The following is a 21,502-nucleotide window of genomic DNA, read 5'->3' as shown; positions in this document are numbered from 1 at the left end:
AGATATTTTTGGATACCAGAAAAATAACAAATGGGAGATAAAACCTTAGCAGCACAACAGATCAGATTCACAACCTTTAAAACACAGTCGCACTCTGTGTAAAAAGTCCAGCTCCACCTATCATATCTCATCTTGCTGATAGATTTAACGATCAAGTTAACTCATCTGTAGCTCTGAGTTCATCATTCAAAATTCCCCTTTTACTTAGCCCATCTGAGAAGGCGTATTTGCAATCCAGAGAAACCTTTGAAGCACTTAATATCTGTGCTATACTGTAGTTCTATATCAAGGTGCCTATACCTTTTAATATGTTACTTGGCCACTAGACAAATTAGAAGAGAAGCTTTACTGCAATCTTTACTACAACACTTGACAAATAAATTACATCTAGCACACACATTATGCTGCATAGCACCCGTTTATGCAACAATACTCAAATTCAGGGAACCCTGAATCCAGCTCCTTGGCATTGAAATGCATGTGCAGACCTTGAAAAGGCCCAGTAAACATCTAAACAGTATCCTGAAATTCCAGTGGATACTGTTAACACATGAAACATTTCTTTTGTTTTATCTTGGTCCCAGTTCCAACCGTGTAGCTTGAGATCCAGTTTTATGGTCAGGAGGAGGGACCCGTTTGGTGTTTGATATTGCACTTCACAGAATCATGCTCATATAATGTTACACTTTCCAGGATTTTGCAGTGTCCGTATCAGTCCGTATCAAAGAGATGAAGTTCTGTTCCCAGCATCCTCCCCCAGCTCAACCAGGTCATCTGGAGGTGGGACGGCTATCAGCTGATCAGTATGACATCGTCATTAGCCGAAACTCTGCAGACATGAAAAAGAAGTATGAGGCAATATCTCATCAACACCACGATATAAAAACAAATGCTTGAATACCGTCCACATGAAGTCAATAGTAATGACCAATCATAAATAAATAAAGTTTAGTTAATAAAATGCATTGATACAAAAGAAACAAAAAGCAGATTCAGATTATCTGGTTTCACAAAAGCTGCCGCAAGCACTGCAATCATCCAGAGTTGCAGCATTGTGTTTCACAAATGTCTGACACACACAGTTGACAATGGTTGCACGAATGAACTACAGCTTGCGTGATGCAGATTTGATGAAATAAGCATCCTCACATGAACTGTCTGGATGCGGTTTTTATAAGATTGGTAGTACTGTATGAGTGAAAATCCCACATCAGTTGCTGATTCAAATTAATTGCATGCCATGACATTCTATCAGTTAAGCCTGAGGTCGTATTTCTAAGGCTTCCCTGTTCAAAGAGGTGGCTTCTTCAGATGGAATTTTGAAGAGATTCTATGAGGTTTTCTAAGAATTTCCCCCAAGGTGTAAAATAAAACTGTTCGGGGCAGGAATGGGCACTTTTAGGAGGAACAAGAAAACATCCGAAAAGATATGCTGAGAGATTGCAGTTAAGCACTACAGATTAAAAACACTCAAGAATAATGTTTATAGTCGGTGTAATCCGAGATGTTTTTGCATTTCCTACTGAAAACATATTGTTTTCATTTATTAAAAAAAGAGAAAAGGCTTTTGTCCCTTTCTTGCTCTAGGATTGTCCTGAAATGGCCTCTGAGCCAGGATACCTTGAAAGCGATTTAGGTATTCTGTAAATGTACCAATGTTGCATTAAACTCGTTACCCAAGGACCCTGAAATTTAAACCAGAAGCTGCTTTTTCAAACTGGTGGGTTTTACTATAAAGTATTAATGTGTTATTGTTGGGATAATTCCCTGCTCAGACCATTAACCAGTTTTTAGGAGACCTACCAGCACAAATATGCCCTTTTCTTCCCTGGTAATTCTACCTTCACACAGATTTGACACTGATACACAGAGAGACAATGAGGGGATACAGAAGAGCTCTTAAATTACTGGTGACTGACTGCACCCATTCCAAAAAACTAATCCACAAAACAAGCAGTTTGGAAAAAAACCAAAGCAGCAAGCAACGATGTGGAGTCGAGCAGTTCAGAGGGGCACAAGGATCTTCAAAGATATTCAAAAGCAAAGATGAAATGATGAGATTTTTCATAGGACCTCAACCTCAGGAGAGTCTGCATAGTCATGCAAAAGCCTTTGTGTCAATAAATGAAACTGATGCTGAGATATCATCTCACTTCCTTTTTGACAGCTTTTCCACTGAATTTGGTTGGCTATAAAGGATGAATCCTTTAAAAGAAATAAAAGAAAATCTGGTTATATTCCTGAGATTTTATCTAAAGAACTGAAAACACCCTTGATTGCTCTGAACTGAGCAATCCGAATACAATTCATTTTCTAAGAAGTTTTAAAGAGTGCATGAAGAGCATAAAGAGTAAAACGGAGAACTGTGGACTAAAGTTGTACAAGAAAATGTTCAAATTTGCCCATCTAATGATAGCAGTGCATCCCAAACACGTCGTCTTTTGCCATTTCACTCAACATTAACGGCTAATTCTGCATATGATACATCAAATTACATTTTATTTATCTTTGTGATCTGCTTGAAGCAGAATTACTGCTGGGTTTCATCTCCCAAGAATCATCTGTCAGACTCATTCTCACAAAAGTTTAAGTCTTTTGAGGGTATGAATGCATTTCAACGGAGAGGAAGTTGTGTTCAATCCTCCACCAGGAAAGCTTTCAACCCTACAGCCTTTAGGCACAACTTTTCACCCCATTTCACACATATCCCGTCTTTGGCTAAGCTGCTTTATCATACTATCATACATGTTCAAGCCCAGACATTTATATGCATATCTGTCATTGTATGGGTCTGAATGGTGTATTCAGCAACAACCTTTGCCACACTTCTAAGTCAACATTTAAGTTCAATCGGAGACAATTTATTAAAAATTGCGCTGCACAATTTCAGAACGACGCCAGTAAGAGAGCATGTGTTACACCTATTCTTAAAGACTTTAAAAGTATTTTACAGTAACTTTTATCAGCATATAAAGCACTACGTGCCTTTTCACCATAGAGACCTGTCAGATCTGTGGTTTTGGTTACGAGTTGGGGAGTCCCTTTGTATTCTCTAGTTCTCCATCTCTGAGCTGAGCCAAACCACTGAAACAGCCGCACCCAGATGAGATGTAAAAATTAAAATGTTTTATGGTAAACTAAACTAAGCATTTTATTGTACTTTATTAGCATTGTACTGTTAAATTAATATCGGCCTAGAGACAAGCAACCTGCAGTGGCTCCTGGCATACTTTATCCGTCTTTGCATTATCTCAAGATCTTCTACCGAGCTTTTTTCTGTGGAAGTGCAGATTTTTGGAACATATTTCTGTGTTGGTTTGGATGCTCTGCTGCTGGATTGGCCTCTGCTTGTAATTTGGGCAACCCTTAACAAGCGTTATGATGCATAACCATGGTTACAAGAAAGTTGGTAACCTGTTGGCGCAGAAGACTGAGCTTTCCAAAGCCCAAGAAAGGCCAGGATTAGCTCCCCCAAATCAAGATGAGTTGAAGAGGAGACGTCTTTGATGCAGAGGGAATGGAGGGGAGGGAAAGGTGAAAGAGGGTTAAACCTTTTCTTCACTTGATCATCATTGGAGATGTGTGATCACTGGTCACAATAGCAAATCTTAAATAATAATGAATACTGCAGCAATAAAATCTCACATCTGGGATTAACAGTGTGAACTTCTCTTCTGGATTGGTCTCCATTTCCTATATTTTGTCCATGTCCAGGAAAGGACAGTAAACTGCAATTGTTTTAACAAATGTTTTGCTGATTCACCAGATATTAGAGACACAATATGGTTTCAGAGGGCAAAAGGTGATATATTGGCACCTAATAACTTATCACTTTTAAATCCACAACAGCTAGATAATTATATAAAGATTTTCATAAATTTCTTCCAAACAGACGTCACCATACTTGCCAATCTGATTCGGGCCAGCACGTTGGGACAATAATACTTAAAAAACTATTTAGCCTTGTCAAAGACGCCAATTGTCTGCAATTACAGTCTGTGCAATTTGAAAAGACTAATAATGACAAAACTTGGCTAAATCTAAAAGGCCACTAGCGGGTTTATGTTCATCTCCACCACAAGCTGCGTATTCAGTTGCATTACACAGTATTACATAATGGCTCTGTAACTGAGACTACCCTTCCTTAAACAATTAAACATGCAGAGCAGGAAACCCCGGATGGTCAAATGATAGGAAACAGCTCTCAAACGTGCAGGAAAGACTCCAGAGTCTCAGTGTTAACGTCTGGTGAAACAATAATGATGCAGGAGCCTTGAAAGCAGAAACAGCAGCATTATTCAGAGCTTACAAAGGACAGGAAACTCTTCCAATGCTGATGAATTCAGCTCTTTTTCCCACGATAACATGAATAACTTATTTTTACTCTGTGTACAAACATTCAAAGCTCTGGAAGGAAGAATATAATAGTTTTTTGCCTAAACACGGCACACAACTATACAAATGACTACAGAAGTTGTTTTGTTTTGGGGTAAACGACATTATTTTGCACCAAGTCACAAAACAGTGTCCCGCTTTTGAAGTGGAAAGTTGGACCAGAAACCGAATTTGTTGTCCGTTTACATGAGGCATTTTCCTGAACATTAACGTAACAGGGATATTGCATAAGAAATTGAATTCTTATGAAACTTTTTGGAAATCTTTAAGATAGCAGAACCCAAAGGATTTGGGCCACTTCAAAGGATTTTGTAAAATCAGAAAAGAAAAGAAAGCAAACATCCCGATATATTAGGAAATTGTTGTCCAAGCAGTCATCCGATTACAACAAAGTGATTATGAAAGAGGAAATTTTATTTTGTAATTTCTACTAAACAAAACCAAACACATTAGGGAGACAATATATTGTACCACACAAGACACCACATAAAAGATGAGGAGTTCAGCTTTAAAGTCACAACAATCATCTTCTCAACCAACCGTGGTGCTGCAACAAAACCGTTCTGGTTCCTTCTATAGCCCAGTGTTGAGCATGACTTATTTATTTGGAAGGCAACACAGCAAAGAGGGAGCTGTGGGGTGGAAGACTGAGGCTGTGGTGGTGGTGGTGGTGGTGGTGGTGTTGGGGGGGGGGGGGGGGGGGGGGGGGGGTTCTTCCCAGTGTTCAGCCTCACAGTTTCTCTGTAATCAGTCCATCACTGGGTGTGTCTGCATAGCTCCCACCACTAATTTCATTGCTCTCAGACCAAGTAAGACTGAGCCAAACCACAGCACAGAGGAAACCTTGCTGCCTGCTGATGTTAGGGATTGGCTCATAGAAAAGGAATGCACAGACAACGGAGAGTTATAGAAAATATGTCTAGTAGCAACAAGGTGTAAGCTATTAAAAATTAGGTTTAATTTAAATAAACTTTTATGTCCAATGTTTTTTCATTGCATGTTTAAGTTCATTTCAGAATAGAGGACTGACAAAATGAAACATTTTAATGTAATTTTTTTTATATTCTCTGATCAACAAGGCTGGTTACAGCTCTCCAATCAGTCAAACTAAACAAAAGAGAGTCAAACTATACATACTCATAAAAGTAAATCCAGTTTCCAACAGCTATTTGTAGCCATTTCTTTTCAAAAGAATTTTTTTTTTTTGCATGAAAAGACAGACACTGTAGTAGCACATGATCATTCAAAGTCCTCACAAGTTTAATTTAGTGCATACTTCATTTTGCTTTGTCGGCGGTTGCGTGTGCTGCGTGGCGATTCACCGCCAGGACAGTAGGTGGAGTAGCGGGTTTTTTCAATGACAGGCCAACTACGATGAAAGGAAATTCACCGCCAGGAGCTCTTTGGCAAGTCTCTCTTCCATAGATTCGTGCTTCTTCTTCTTCTTGTAAATAGCCGGTATTTTGTCAGATTTTCAACACCTTGGGGGTCTAAAACGACTACTTTCTCGCCTGAAAATGTTTCAAATGTTGCTAAAGTTATATATTTACAGAGTTTATAGCTTAAGGGAAATCAGCTTTTCAGGCCGGCTGATTTCGGCTCGGACAGGAGTGAAGTGCACTGTGTGTAAACGCTCTGCATACTGTCAGATCCATTAAGTAGTAGGCGGTTTCGACCACAGCCAGTGGCTTGCGCTTGCGTCTTGCGTGAAGTTTAGAAAATTGAGGTGACACACGCAAGCACGCAAGGGGGGGCTTGCAACCGCGCAAGGGCTTGCGTTTCGGCTTGCGTCTTGCATTGCGTCTTGCGTTACCGACTATAAACCAGGCTTAAGGCTACGGCTACACGAAAACGAAACAAGGTTTTTTTTTAAAAACGGGTACGAAAATTCTTGCAACCACACGGCAACGCTGCGGTAAAGACTCAGGTCCAGACAAAAACGGATGAAACGATGCAGTACACACGCCATTGTGTCACGCCACGCTGTGAGACAATAGAGAAGTCTCACAGCGTCAACGTTTGACTGACGCAAAAACGTTTTCGCTGTAATAATGGAAACGAAACGACCTCGTTTTCAAACTTTCCCACTCTGGAACCCGTTCTCAAAAACTATCGTTTTGGGGTAGTGGGAACACCGGCTCCGTGTGGCCGCGACAGCGAAACGATAAGAAAAAGTATCGTTTACAGTGAAAAACGTTTTCGTGTAGCCGCAGCCTAATTGGTGACTCTAAATGGACCCCTAGGTGCCCAGCCACTGGTGAGCATGAGCCAGTGTATTTCTAAATGGTGGGGTTGCGTCAGGAAGGTCATCCGGCGTAAAACGTGCCAAATCAATGATGCGAGTCTGTCCTTGTTAGGCACATGACAAAAAGCTAGTTTCCTTTATGTATTTGTAAGAATTTTTATTTTTTTTTTCATTTCAGAACATATTCAAAGTTCTTGTGAGTCTAATGAAAAGCATTCTTAAGTTTCCTGTTTTAGCTAAACTGATGTGGCATTGTGGGCAGTGTTTACTCAGGCCAGTGGTGCTGACCAATCAAAAGACATCTGTCTTCAAGACAAATGTGGTTATAATCTGAAACCATCTATGTACTAATGAGTCAATGTGTCAGACTCAAACCCTGATTGGCTTCAGACTTCAGCCTCAGTATATGGAAAGCACCATCTTTCAGGTGAGTTATGGAGAAGCAACTCATTTCAAAATAAGGCAACTCAACCACTGATGCCGTTTTGCATAAGAAAAATAGCACAGGGAATAAATTCATTTTGAAAGAAAATATCATGAAATTGTCTAGAAATATCTCAGCTACATCACAGCAATGTCTACCCATAAATTGTTCAAAAAGTGAGCATGAAACCAACATTAAGTATTGTACATCTTTTCAGATTAAGTAAACAACTCTAGCAATGTGTGCAGGACTACATCTTAGCATCTCAGAACTGCTGATGATGCATGTACATGTGGCGACATTGGTGATGTTTAGAAGCACGTCAGACTTTTAGAATCATCAGCTCAACTCGCATGAAACGTCGACTTGGTTCAAAAAAATAAACATCAGGTACTATCTATAATGTAGAAACTCAAAAAGACAGATGGAAGCCAAACAGAACCAAGCAAAGGAAAAGAGGTATTACTGTGATGCAATCTCAAATCAAACAGAGAAATCCAACTCTTGGTAACAAATGTAAGCTAGAAATTTAAACAATGACATCTCGTTTTGGAGGGCGGCTACAAAATGTAAAATGTCTGTGAAGCAGAGTGTTTGAAAAGAGGATGAAGTAATAATGAAGCAGAGCAATCTTAATGCAAGCAGCATCATACCGTTGGCAGCAGCAGAGGACAGAGTGTTTGAGCTCAACGGCTGTCTGGCCATTCTCCTCTACAACAGGAAAATCTTTCTGCTCTCGGAGGAACTTCTGCAGGTCTGTCAGTGGGAACCCATCTCTCTGGTATTTCTATTTGCAAGTATTAAAAAAAAAAAAAGATCAAAGTTACAAAGCAACACATTTCAGATGAGATTTCAAAGACAGGAACTAATATACCAATAGGTTCAGAAGAAGCCCAACATATTTTACATCCAGAATTTTTGTTGAGAACCTAAACCTTTACTACATGGGAGAGTTTAGACATTCATACTTGTGCTTATTCATCTATAGCATAAGTTACCTGCCAATACATTTGTTTCTGGTTTTTAAACAGATGGATACTTTCAGTAGTCATGCTGAATTTGTTTTAATGTCATTTTTGCTCTTGAAAGATCCCTTTGGTTTATTTTGCAGTTCTTGGTTCCACATTAGCAGAGAACTGTTTCTGCTTTTTTTTTTTTTTTTTTTAAAAAACAGTTCTTTATCCGTTTAGATGTGAATAACTGGTTTGATTTTAGAAACTGCCTCAAAACAAGCAATTTATAACTCCCTCAATCAAAGAGTCCTAGATATTATCTGGCATTACTGGTAATTGCCCCAAAACAGATTATCTTCTAGATTGTGTGGCTCCACGACCAGCTTTGAGTGAAAATATGCAACAGTCAGTGAAGACAAAAGAGGAACTGGACTTGAAAGGTCATGTGATATAAACAGCATGCTTCCAAGGCAACAGATCATTCAGAAAAAACACAATTTTATGAATTTTTCACTTCACACATAACAAGATGTTTTACATGTAGATGTTCCAGAGGTAAACAAATTGGTTGTAGCTGGTTTATCTTTTTTAGGAGTGATCTCCACTCAACATTTGTATACATTTCGGCCTACCAAGATTCAGATGCACCTTAGATTTCACTTCACTCATTTAACTAACACAAAATTACCTTGATGGTCTCATATGAATCAGTGATGAGGGCAATGAAGAGGGACAGCACCATGTAGATGAACAAGGAGATGAAAGAGTAGAGATAAGCCCGACTGAAGAGCCACACCAAAATATTTTTGTCTTTCAGCTGGGCAAAGGTGGTGAACATGTCGTCCCCGTTCAGCAGAGAAAACAGGCACTCTGCCACGCGACTCAGGCCTTCAAACTATAGAAAAGTGGAGAGGAATGTAATGAATAAAATAGTCAGCCCAACATGTTTGCATTGTTTGATTTGAGAAATATGAAACAAAAAAGTCAGACAAGAAAATAGGACAGAAATGCATCCTTGTAAGAAAAAGTAAAAAACCCTTAAACTGACACGGTTGTTACCTTGACATCTGCACCCTACCTAACCCATTTCTGAAGGGTAGCCTCACCCCCACATGTCAACAACACTTTACTACTCCTCCCAAGCAGGTGAGCAGAGGGTGCTGCAAAACTGTTCAGGAAGGGTTCAAAGAACACAACAATGAGCCTCAGGTGACCAAGCAGTGTTCAAACTTTCCAGATAACAATATGATAGGATCAGATGGCATCAGGGGGAAGCAAGCCCAGTCCACAAAGATTCCACCATACAACCCAGCGGTCGCACAGGATCCATTACGAACATCTCAGCACCAAACGCCCAAAACACCCATGGTCTTTGTCCACATCTTGACCGGTTCTGAGATCTTTAGGTGGCATGAGGAGGACCAACTTAATTTATGATGCGCTGTGTACAGTTTATCAGTGAAAGGACAAACCTACGCAAAGCCAAACAATATACCGCACAGTGCTGTGATATCATTTCTCCAATGAGTATGAAGCAACGGCAAGGGGACTAAGACTGCAGAAGACTGAGACAACTGACAAGAGATGAAATGATAAAAGACAGAGAGGAAAACCAAGAGAGATAGTTTTTCCATGGAGTGTCTGAAAGTCAGACACGTACATTAAGACAGAAACCATGTTCCCCCAGAATGCGATAGCATCTAAAAACAACATCCCTCTGCGACGCTATGGATCCAGGCACAGCAGTTGAAGACGTGTGGAAAGGCAAGTCCTAGGACATCCTCTGTTTATTCATTCAGTAAATACACAGAGGATCCTGAAAGGGCTAACAGCACACAACATGGGACTCCCCCTGCGTAAATACACAGTATCGATTTCTGAATACAGCTCTGAGCATATTGTGGAATTGAAACCTATGTGACATTAACTGTAGGCACAGACGCACAGTTGGTCAAATAACTTTTCCCTTCGAATGGTTATGTAATGAAAACTGCAATTAATGCAATAATAATGATATACATTTCATTACCTTTTCATGTAGACCTCAAGTGTTAGAAAATATCTGTTTAACAACTAAAATAACACAAGTGCCATTCATGAAAGAGCTATGCAAAAGTGTTGTTTGTTCATTTCTTCATGACACAATCAAGTAACCCAATGATCATGCTTAAAAAAAAAAAAATAAATAAAAAAAATAAATCAGCCTTTAATATACAGTTTGACTTGGAAATATCTGGATACGGTCACCATTTTAGCCGTTTACAAAAACAAGTAACAGTTATACAACGACAATAAGTTTTTTTTAATTTGAAGGAACTCATATCTAAATTGGAAGACAGACTTACAAACTTCAACTTTTTAATGTGAAGAATCTTTGTTTTTTCCAGAAGGTTCAGTAGAATTGATGAAATTAACATCAACATAACTTTTAATACTTGTTTTGCTCATTGAATAATAGCTTAAACAGCTGCAATAAATAAAACCCAAACCTTTTGGTATACAACCAATATGGTAAATATTTTGTTGCTGTCCAAATATTTCCAGACTCAACTGTATTTACAGAAGTAACGCCTCTTCAGCTTAAGATTATTAACAAATCTTTATGTGCTCAGAAAGCACTGATGAGGAACAGCTGCTCTCTATTCACCACACATGCACCTCTGCAGAGGAGGACTTGTTTCAACGCCCACTTGTCCTCAGACTTCCGTAAATTATTTATCTTAATGAGAGCTAAACATACTCCTCTTCCCTGATGGCATTTGCTCTCCAGGGATCTGCAGTTAATGTGACCATCTGTCCGGGCTTAAAGGCATGGTGTAATTGTTTAATTGCAGTAAATCAGGTTGACTTTGCTGCTTTGTTTCGTACTTTCTTTTAATATAAATCTCATAGCTACTACTTATTGCAGCCTAAACAGATTTTTTAATTTATAACCAATCATAAAATAGATATAAACTTGATCCATTTGTCACTTTAGAAAACTCATATGGAAAAATGATTTTTTTTAGAATTTTTTTCCCCTGCTGGCTTAAGATGCTTGTTATGAAGTCAAACGTCAATGGTCTCACCCTCAACCCCCCATTTCTCTCTCTTCAGTAACTTCTGCAAAGTGAGATAAATTCTGGTAACTTCACTAAGATTCAAGTGTATGACGGGCGATTGTTGCCCACTGAAGCCAGAAGGATTGGTGAGAAAGCACACACTGACACCTTGTGGCTACATCGTCAACTTACAGGGTCTTGAAACCTCAGAAGACCCCATTATTGTTATCATCATTATTTGCAACTTCCTCATTCAAAGTATACATTTTAAAAACAGCAAAAACTGTTGTTGGAGACAATTATAATAAAACTACACAATCCCGTACTCATCGGGCAGCTAGCACCAACATGTTTACACACCTGGGTCCCCTTTCCATAAATCTTAAAGGGATAGTTCGCCTGTTTTGACATGAAGCTGTATGACATCCCATACTAGCAATATCATTTATGAACATTTTCTTGCCTCCCGCTGCGTGCTGTGAGCCGAGTTCCGGCCTCGTTTTGGCGTTGACGAAGGTAGTCTGGCTAGTTGGCTGGGGCCACAAAAATAAAGCGTCTTGCTTCTCAAAACAATATGCGTTCAAAAGAGTAATACATTTGCATCACAAAATCTTTCATCCAGAAAAAGTCAGACCTCACAATTGCTTGGCGCCATTTTCTCTCTACCTTCGTATCCCTACGGGCTGTGCAGACCAAAGTGCAGACCGAGCAGTCCCCTGCTTCCGAGCAGTAAACACTGTAACAGACGTGGCTATCGGCAGGTGGCAATAACGGAGTGATATAAGGGAGAGAAAATAAATAGCGCGAGAAAATCCTGACTTACCTCAGATAAGGAAATCATGGAAGCCCATCGAACACTAATTATCATCTACCACCTTCAAACAACCAACTCTACTTTTCTGAGCTCGCTAAGCTATAAAAAAATACACTGAAACGTCCAAAAGAGATCTAAATTGCTTATTGCTGTTGCCACATAGGTCGCGCTGAAATACATAGTGGGCTACTTTTGCAGACAGATTTGTCAATCACCCATCTTGATTGGTCAGCACCTTCAAAGTTGGTTGTAGTTGCTCAGAGAACTGCAGGATCATCTAGAGCTAGCTTTATAAACAAGGAGTTTGTCATGAAACCATAACACATTCTCATTAGAGTCAGCCATAAACATTTCAATGAATAAGTTCATGCTGCTGATATTTCTGTGGTTGTGGAAAAGCAAGCAAAAATAAAAAGATGGCTCTGTTGGAAAAAGGAACATTAGGAGAGCTAAACAGCTAACCTGAAATAATGTCTGTTTAATAGATTCCTCCCATCTTAGGTAAGGAAAGGAACTTGGGAACTGTTTTCCCCTTTTCCTAAATTTGGTTGTACCCCTAAATACCAAGCATTCCAAACAGTTAACATCGTCTGCAAGGTAAACGTTTCTGTAATATGTCCCCTATTGTAGTTGCTCAAAATAATCCAATATTGTACAGAACAACAAGATCATCTTTGTCTTGACGAACACCAACATTCAAATTCAGAGAGTACTTTAGGTCAGCATTTTTTACGGTGTTGATGAGCATTTTTAGGGTATCCTGACAGAAACATAATTTCAGTTAATTTAAAGGAATGAAGAAGTTCCTTCATTCAGGTTTATACAGTTGGCGTCAGCAGTTCTGCATGAATAAGCAGGATTAGTCACTGCTTGACAGTTTCCCCTCCTGTAAGGTTCACACACTTCTCAAAGCAACAATCAGAGCAGGGACTGAGATGAGCAACTGTCCAACCATCAGGTCTCCGACTGCCTCTGCCCTTCTTAAACCCGTAACTATTTACCTTCTCATGGTATGGCCCCAGTACGATCCATCCACAGAACGTATAGCCAAGGTAAATCATGCCAGCACAGCAGCAGAAACGCAGGACTTTGGGGAAGGCTGCTTTCATGGTTAAAATCAGGACCTAAACACATAAATATGCAGGAGATGGGTCATTTTTTATTAACCATAATTCAAAGACTATAAGATGATATCTGAGGACAGGATCATAGCTTCAATTTTCTTAACACAATTTTTCAATAACAACAGTTTCCGTTCATAGATCATAGGTTAAATTCATAGGAAGGCTGTTACTGCAGATCCTCAAACTGAAAACATCTGTTATGGTGGTCTGAGTTTCTATGCCGAAGCCTGCACAACAACAGGGAAAAATAGATTCTGACTCACATTGTATTTTTGAAAGTATCCCAGGTATCTGATCACACCGACCCACACCATCAATGTAGAAGTTCCCAGGAAGATACTGCACACATCGTAACTTGTCAAACTCTACAAAAGATGGGGAGAAACCACAAAGAGAACCGCGATGCAGCATCAGAAAACCGAAACGGATTGAAGTAGAGCATGTGTCTTTAAATACTGACAAAAAATATATATATATATTTACATTACAGCACTACTCAACATGATTCAAATACCATTTACAATCAAACAGTATATGATGATAATACACCATATGTACTATAACATAGATTGAAAAGAAAATTTAAAGGGTGGTTTGAAAAGTTTGTAGTAAGCAAGCTTGTAGGTACTCTAATGGATTGAATAATGACAGTTATTTGACCTACATCTAAAGACTTTCACTGAAACTTCTGCTTTAATATGATCGGGACATGACTACTATAATTACTTGGTGAGGACTTAAAGTACGATGAGGAACTGCAACACAGCAACAAGCCATCAATTTAACTACCTATCAGCTTTCATGAGTAGGTGCATTCATTTATTACTTATCATTATCACTAAATCAAAACTTCCCTCATTTGAGATTTGAGCCTCCTCTCATTTCTTTACGTACTGGAAAAGGGAAACAGGTGCTGTGACCACTGTGGAAATACAGTTTAGAAGCCAAAACAGTTAGCCTTTAGGAATATTTCTCCAGGCTTCTTGAAGAACATTCAAAAGCTCCTCTTTGGATGTTGGCTGCCATTTGTTCCGTTCCCAATCAAGATGATCCCACATTGCTTAAAAAAAAAAAAAAAAATGTTGAGGTCCAGAACCTGGGGAGGATTCATCCCTCCACAAGACCTGTTGCCACTGGTTTTCAGTCCACTTCTTGTGTCATTTGGCACACCTCAGCCTTTTCTCCCCGTTTCCCCTCCTTAACAATGGCTTGCTGACAGCCAGCCTGCCATGGAGAGCATTTTTGACGAGGCTTCAGTGAACAGTAAATTAATCTACTGAAGAGCAGATGACCTTTTGTGCTTGAATGATTCAGAGGTCAGTGTTAAGTGGCTTAACAAACAGACTGTAAATGACTGAGTGTGCAAAGAAGCAACCAATTTTCAAAGAAAAACTTTGACAGACTATCAGAACACCTGGAGAACTATTCCTCACAACTCCTTTAAAAGATTACAAGAAAGTGCATTTAGTGATTCTTTCTATGGCCATAAACAGCACACTCTGGTTAAAACAGAACTTTACAGTATGTAAATTGTGTCATTTCATTCCAAAGTTCAAACACAAGATTATTTGACAGCTATATTATGCTTACAATGCAATTCCTCAATGAATAACTGGATGTAAAATCAAAGGTGAAGCCATACAGTTAACTCTACGTTTATAACTACAATTGCCCCCCTTCGCTTCAGCAAAGAGATTTTATTTACACATACAAGATAGACACAGATGTGGAAGTGCCTTAAACGTGTATTCTTTTGAATGGCGAGTACTCTGGTTGCAAAGAGAAATCAGATGGTTTAAAAGTCACAGGGAAAATAATCATAATTCCAACTTGATTCATCACCTCATTAACATTCTTAAAAATAGTTTATATTCTTAGTTGTTGCCCCAATGGTCTACAGTAGTCCACAGAGCAATAGGTGATATTCTGTTAGCTATGTTTATTTTCATATGCAGTCCCTGCTTCTATATTACAACAGTACTGTGATGGTCCCATGTGACATCCGCTCTGGTTTTCTCGCATCTCCACCTGTTCGCCACACTATGCACTAGATCTCTTTACATCCCTCTGTCCATTTTCACATTTTGGCCACTGTGTCTTTATCTGAGTCAGATACATTAACAACAACGAAACAGACACTTTTTTTTTTTCCCCACTGGCTTCTGCCTCTGATCAGTGTTTCAGTGTCACACAAGTTCCTCAAGTTCTTTTCAGCAGCACTGACTATGTTGACTGGACCATCTGAGACAGGAGGGGTGTGTTATTGTATTTTGCAATAACAAAATTGCAAATTTGTTTTGTTTTTTTGGAGGAAAGGCAGAATAACTGGCACTTGCACATGTATTCAATTTCACATTCAGTGAGATTTCTAAACGAATGGTGTACAGAGCTTGGGAAAGATGATAAGTGCTGCGATAAACACTTGTAACCAGGTTGTGTTGAGCCAGCTAAAGCTTACCTTTGCTTGTATTTCCATCTTCAGTATGGATCCAACTATGGCCAAAATGTCGCTGACGATGACCAGCACATACCAGCCATTCAGAAACTCCTTCTGGTCATCTTCACACACTTTACGGTTGAAGTTCTCATCAAGGAATCGTGAGAATCTCTGGAAAAAAAAAGATAGCATTTGAAAATAAGTGCTTTGTGAGAAATTCAACTGAATTCAATATTTTAAATCTAAGAAGGTAAAGTATATTGCTGCAGTAAAATGTAGTTATACTGTAGACATGTTATTGTTATAGATAAATAACCAAAATGAAGAAAAAATAAATAAAAATAAATAAATTAGTTGACAAACATTTGGAAATTGTGAAACCATCATAAAATTGTTGTTGTAGCTTTGCAAAAAGCAACCAGGCTGATGATGTCCCACACAGTGTCAGCACATGACAAAGATCAACTCGGAGCCAACAGTCCAAGATCTGGGGAGCAGAAACGCTCCTTCACAATAACAGGTTGGGGACCACACTATCTGTTGTTAACAAGCACTGTAATCCCTCCTCCTTTACTCTTACCACTCTGTCTGCAGTCTGAAAGCTGGGTAGAAAGGTGTCAGAGTCCTTCCTGCAGCCACAACTCAATTAAACAAAGAACATTGCTTTCCCTATATTTTTGCTGCTTCCTCCTTAGGGCTCCACGCTCACTCATTTTATCTACAAGCGATCTCATGAGGATAGAGGGAAGAATGAGGTTTAAACTTTTTCCTTCCGTCTCTCCGTTTTCGTTGAAACTCTGCATCCGATTGTGGGTCTTACTCCAGCGATTACTTAGGCTTTAAAACCATCAGCTACTGCGCCCCCATGCAAACAACTCTCCCATTGGCATGATCATGCATAATAATGATGAAAAATGAAAAAGAAATCCAGAGTAACTTGCAGAAATGATTCCAGGTTCTGGGTTTTCAAAAGAAAAAAGCGCATCTGAAATTCTGAAGACACAAAACAAGACAATATTTTCAGATGTACTGTAGCAGGCCTCTTCTGGGATTTATTAATAACAGTTAGAATGAATTGAATATATTAATCTAATTTACAAATTGATTCATTCTACCACTACAGCATTTATCATTACACGAAGAAAAAGCAAGCAGATTGTGTGCAAAAACAGTATGATGTGTGTAGTTCAGTAATGACTGTTTGAATGATTTCAGTCAATAGGGACTTTTCAGTTTCAGGGATTTAAAAATAAATAAATAAAAAGTCCTTCTATAATATTGAGCAGTGTGAGCAGAGCAGCTGACCTGTAGTAGCCTGACAGCCAGTACAATGGAGCGAGTGCACAGCACTGCAGAAGAGATGCAAACCAGAATGACAAAGCCATCAAACACCAGCAGGTAGTGGGTGTTCTTCTCAGCTGGAACAGACAATAAAAGTGAGAGCCTCAGTGAGAGGGTTTATCTCTTACATAACTCCCGAACACTCATTTCTGATATGGGTCTGAAAGGAAACGCCTTCCTAACGGTCAACAGTAACTGAACAAAACTCCCAGTTGTGAACTTTTTTCTGAGAGAAAGCGGATCATGGGGACATTTGGAGCTAAATAATTTGATCTGTCTTCATCTGTTTGCGGGCAAAAGAAAAGGCGAGGTTTGGTGAACAGTTAAATACAAAAAATAGGATTTATGAGCAAAATTGTTATTTAAAAGGTTTCGATTCACGCTCTCATAATTTATAAATATTACAAACATATATTTTGATCCTAACTTCGGTTTGGAAAAGCCAAAACACACTTAAAAGATCGTCATTCAAAAATCTGTTCTGTTTTTCTTCTTTATCGTGTTCTTTTGAACATGAGGAACTACACTTTACCTGTTCCAGATATCTTCCAGTCTCGGCATGCACTGCTTTCGGAATCTATGTCCAGGAATACTTTCACCTTCCCACTGTGACACTGGTTATCCAATGTGATCTGATAACAGAAATGAAAAATGTCAAAGTGTTAATCATGACACCACCTAGTCAGTTCGATTTCCAACCCAATGTGCATGTTTTAATTCCTGGAAATGTATACCGTAACATAGAAGGAGTAGCAGTCAGGTAACTCCCGTGAACGAACCGTCTGCAGGTTGATTCCCTTCAGCTGGAAGGTTATCTTGATGTCAACAAGCCTGAAAAGAAAGTGGGGCGGGTAACGTGAAGAGGTGATTTCGAGAAGTGAAGCAAATATATACCTTAGCAGTATGTTTATTTGGCACTGTATACCTGTAAAAGTCCAATTCAAAAAAGGACGCATTCTTAGTTTTCCATTGGTTTGCCGTCTTTGGATCGTGAGATATGCAGACTGAGACGAAGGAGAGATAGAAAAATGAGATGTTCTAGTGTCTCAAACACTTGAACATTTGTGATGGCTTAAATTAAATACACGTTACAGTTTGCGTACAACGCAGCTAAATAAAACCCATGCATCCAATCCCACAATTATTGTAGACAGTGGGAAAAACTGTATGACCTTTCCTTTTGCAGTCACACACGTGATGCAAGTTTGCACTTAACAATTAAAATAATGGACTTGGAGGTGAAATATTTATTCTTTGAATAAAGAAAAATACAATGTGATTAAGATGTTGATTACCACAGTCAGTAAAGATACTGATGGACTAAAAACTAAAATGAATAAATGCATGACAATAAATATGAATAAAATCTCACCGGTTTCCAAATGGGCGTCGATGTCAAAAGCCTCATCTGAGGGCTTCACACCGCCTCTCTTATAGTACTCTTTACAGATAATGAGAGGCTGCAGCTTGCCATCTTCATCCTCCGCATAACTGATAGGACCCACAGAGAGCTGGCCCAGCTGACTGTACTGTAAATAAAAGAGGCCTCAGGTAAAACACAGACTGTCCCAGGGCGATTTAGATCATGTAAAGCAGCTGGAAAGGGCCATATCCGAGGATATCCAAATCCGAGTCTGTTTGATGAAAAGGTCTTCCGTATCTCACAGCTACCCAATAGAAATTACAGCAGCTCCTTCTAATACACCATTCTCTACACACTGAATCTTTAAAGAAAATGACGGGTTCTTCTTTGGCCCCTGCTCCAACTCTACACTACGGTTAATTAAACTTAGCCCGTTTTTTTTTTTCCCAACAGTTGAAAAACAACACTGAAAGTGTCCGCTGGTTGGACTTACCTGATCTAGGACGTAATAAAGACTGTCATAGACAGCTTGCTGGGTGTAAACAGCAACACAGTAGTCGTCCTCATCAACCCCACTGTAGTCCTTCAAAAAGAGGTTTTTCAGGGCCATGGTGTTTTCCTCCTTATAGGCAACCACCAGCTGATTGTTGAGGCCAAACAGGACAAGCTGTGAGGACAACAAGAAGGAAAGTGAATACTTGATACAAATGATAGCAGAATTATTTATGAATGGAGATAAAACTAGGGCAGTAACAACTTGAGAACTTTTGCGTCGAACAGAAAAGCACCTACAGTAGCTTTATTTATTAACAAAGCAACCCTCGGGTGGCTGTTAAAAAATAAACCTCTACACAATTCAGTACGGTAGAGTTGAAAACACAGATGCCGTTGCCTTTTCTAATTTCTGCAAGTGACATTTTTTTAAGCACTATTAACTTTACTTCTCAAGTAAGATATCAGTGAGGTTTTGACCTTTTTTCTACCAGTTCAACCACTGAATTTTTTTATTTTTTTCTCCGCAGTAGCATTGAGATACATCACTAAATTTCTTCAGCGCCAACACTGGAAAAAAGGAGAAGTGAGAAAGTTTTCACGCATGCATTTCATACTTTCAAAATGATACAAAAATGATACTATGTCTATGTACGGCCTTGAGTGATCATCAGAATTTGTCCACACACAGGCACAAGTTCATGTGCATTTACTGCACTTGGCTGCATGCCTTGGACAAACTTCTGTTCCAGGGAGGATTTTCCAAGCCGTTTCAAGATCGTTCCTAACCTACAAGGGAGGGAGTCTGCTGAACATACTTGTGTGGTGATCATGATGATCTTCAGAATCTGGACTCCCATTTTCCAGGGTTTATGTCGGCGGGTCCTGTACTTCTCACACGGGCTCATAAAGTAGTACTTCAGATCATCTCTCAGGTTCTCCTCTTTGATAACATCTTGAGTCATGACTGAGCTGAAAGAAGAAGAAGAAGAAAAAAGGAGAAAATGACAAACTGGAACCTTTGTCCAACTGCTGTGGTGTTGCAGACTCGTGAGATGAAGAGCTCTTAATGTTTCTCTGACTGCTTTCCCTCATATTTCCGTGCAGAAATGCAGAGCGAAATGCAAAATGCAGAAGTGAAAGTGTGAAAAAGCAGTTATTTCGTGAGAAATAGTTTTGTTTGCCAGTGCAACGGACTGCAGAAGAACTCTATGTACAGAGTACAGTGCCTGTATTCAGGGTGCTACCTAGGTTCAAGTCCAAGGTTGGCTTACTGAGTGTACTTTCAATATTTTCCCAACAGTTTGTCAACCACAAACACAGTGCAGATCTCATGCTGCATTTTTCCATTTTTAGATTTGTCAAACATCAAGTTTCAGAGTTATAAATAAGTATAAGTTGTTTAGTGTAAATACAAGTTGTTTTATCGCGTGACAACACCAACGGTTTTATTTCTCACGAGGTTTTACCAGGTGTTTTAGTGGTCAACATCTTTTTAAAATATATATTCAAAGTACTTTCAAGTCCTCAGCTAGACTAAAAAGGCTTATCATCTTAGACCCACTCACCTTATTGAATTGCTTCTATCCAGATAACGAACCAGTAACTCCATGATTGATTACCCACGTGAAAAAAGACACCATTTAATCGAGAGGTTGAGACAGGGCTGGCGGAAACTTCACGCAGCAGAGACTCTTTCTTTTCCTAAGCTTTCTGTATGACTGCGCAGCTTCCAGTCAGCCAATCAGGAAATGAGTTTCAGGCGGCGCGCAGGTGCGCAATCTGCTGCGCGAGAGCCGCCTGTGGAGTGACACCAGCGCTGCAGAACACAGCAAAATAACTGGAGGCATTTCCATCTGTCCCCCTTTCATCCTGAATTAAGTTTGTGAGTACATTACACTTTCTGTACGGTTTATGTTTTTTTTCATTTCCTTATTTTTCTCATTCCTCTCTGTGTCGCTGTCCTCGTTTCTCTTAGTGACCCCAGGTTCAACTTTTCTTTAGCCCAGCATCCCTCTGCCACTTCCTCTTTAAACAGCAAACTTTCACTACTCGGAGAAATAGATCTCCTTATCGATAATTAGTCCTACTATCTTAGGTGCTTGCCTTATGTGAATGTATTTGCGAATTTTAACGAATGTGAAGGAAATAAAGCATGAAAACATATCATTTCCAAAACTCATGTAGCCACAATTTGACAGGGGGAACTTTCACGGAATAAAAGAAATCTGTTATCAAGCTATGTTATCATCATCATTATTATACTATATAAGTCTTATAAAGAGCTGGACGAAACTAAGTGAATATCTGCGTGTTAGGTTTAAATCGCTGTATAAAACTCACAAGCTCCAACGGGAAAAGATTGAAGTTGAAAACTCACAGCACCTTAAAACTTTGTTTCCAGTGTTTTTGCTGGTAATCTTTTAATTGTGTGTTTGGTTTTTGGATTTAGAAAATGACTCAATTTACTTAAACTCAATATTGGTTTCATCAGGATTGAGCTGAATTGAGTTGAATAGCATCTGTGTGGATTGGCTTTCCATATCAAACAACCTGACAAACACAGTGGATCTTAGGGCTCCTCAGCTTAAGTTTAGGCCCAAATTGTGCTGAGAAACCTGTGAGGAGATATTTCAAGATCAAACAAACAAACAAAAAAGAAATAGAAATCATCAATTTTGGTTGAAAGAACAATAAAGGAATTATTCTAAAGAGGAGTCTCCAACTCCCTTACTTTAGTCCCTGTTCCCTTCAATCAGTGGTTTAAGTTCAGTTCAATTCAATTAGATGTCAAGTTAATTGCTATAGGCTTAGACTGCTGGGGGGCCTCTTATGTCACATATATACAGTCCCCCCCCATCATTTAATTTCTC

The 21,502-nt window shown here is 39.2% G+C and overlaps 1 protein-coding gene across 1 annotated transcript; it reads right to left on the bottom strand.

The window, feature by feature from the left end:
* Positions 1 to 27: 27 nt before the first annotated feature.
* mcoln2 (mucolipin TRP cation channel 2) lies at positions 28 to 20,329 on the bottom strand. Its single transcript, XM_075485441.1, has 14 exons — positions 20,198 to 20,329; positions 19,448 to 19,601; positions 18,631 to 18,804; positions 18,147 to 18,303; positions 17,700 to 17,778; positions 17,509 to 17,605; positions 17,307 to 17,406; positions 16,739 to 16,851; positions 15,455 to 15,604; positions 13,260 to 13,361; positions 12,874 to 12,996; positions 8,706 to 8,912; positions 7,718 to 7,851; positions 28 to 829 (listed from the first exon to the last, which is right to left on the bottom strand). Exons 1-14 carry the CDS (start codon positions 20,239 to 20,241, stop codon positions 793 to 795), a joined length of 1,671 nt encoding a protein of 556 aa, XP_075341556.1. The 5' UTR covers positions 20,242 to 20,329; the 3' UTR covers positions 28 to 792.
* Between the last annotated feature and the right edge of the window lie 1,173 nt (positions 20,330 to 21,502).

This window comes from Odontesthes bonariensis, chromosome 15 (assembly GCF_027942865.1).
Source record: "Odontesthes bonariensis isolate fOdoBon6 chromosome 15, fOdoBon6.hap1, whole genome shotgun sequence".
Lineage (NCBI taxonomy): Eukaryota > Metazoa > Chordata > Actinopteri > Atheriniformes > Atherinopsidae > Odontesthes > Odontesthes bonariensis.
The sequence above is the reverse complement of the archived record's forward strand: the minus strand, read 5'-3'. Positions and strand labels throughout refer to the sequence as shown.

Excerpts from the sequence above, each read along its gene's own strand:
- mcoln2 (XM_075485441.1), bottom strand. The coding sequence starts at position 20,241 with ATGGAGTTACTGGTTCGTTATCTGGATAGAAGCAATTCAATAAG. Across the intron at positions 18,805-19,447 it reads TCATCATGATCACCACACAA|CTTGTCCTGTTTGGCCTCAA; the intron begins GTATGTTCAGCA and ends TTGTCCTCACAG. Across the intron at positions 17,407-17,508 it reads GCTACTCCTTCTATGTTACG|ATCACATTGGATAACCAGTG; the intron begins GTATACATTTCC and ends TTCTGTTATCAG.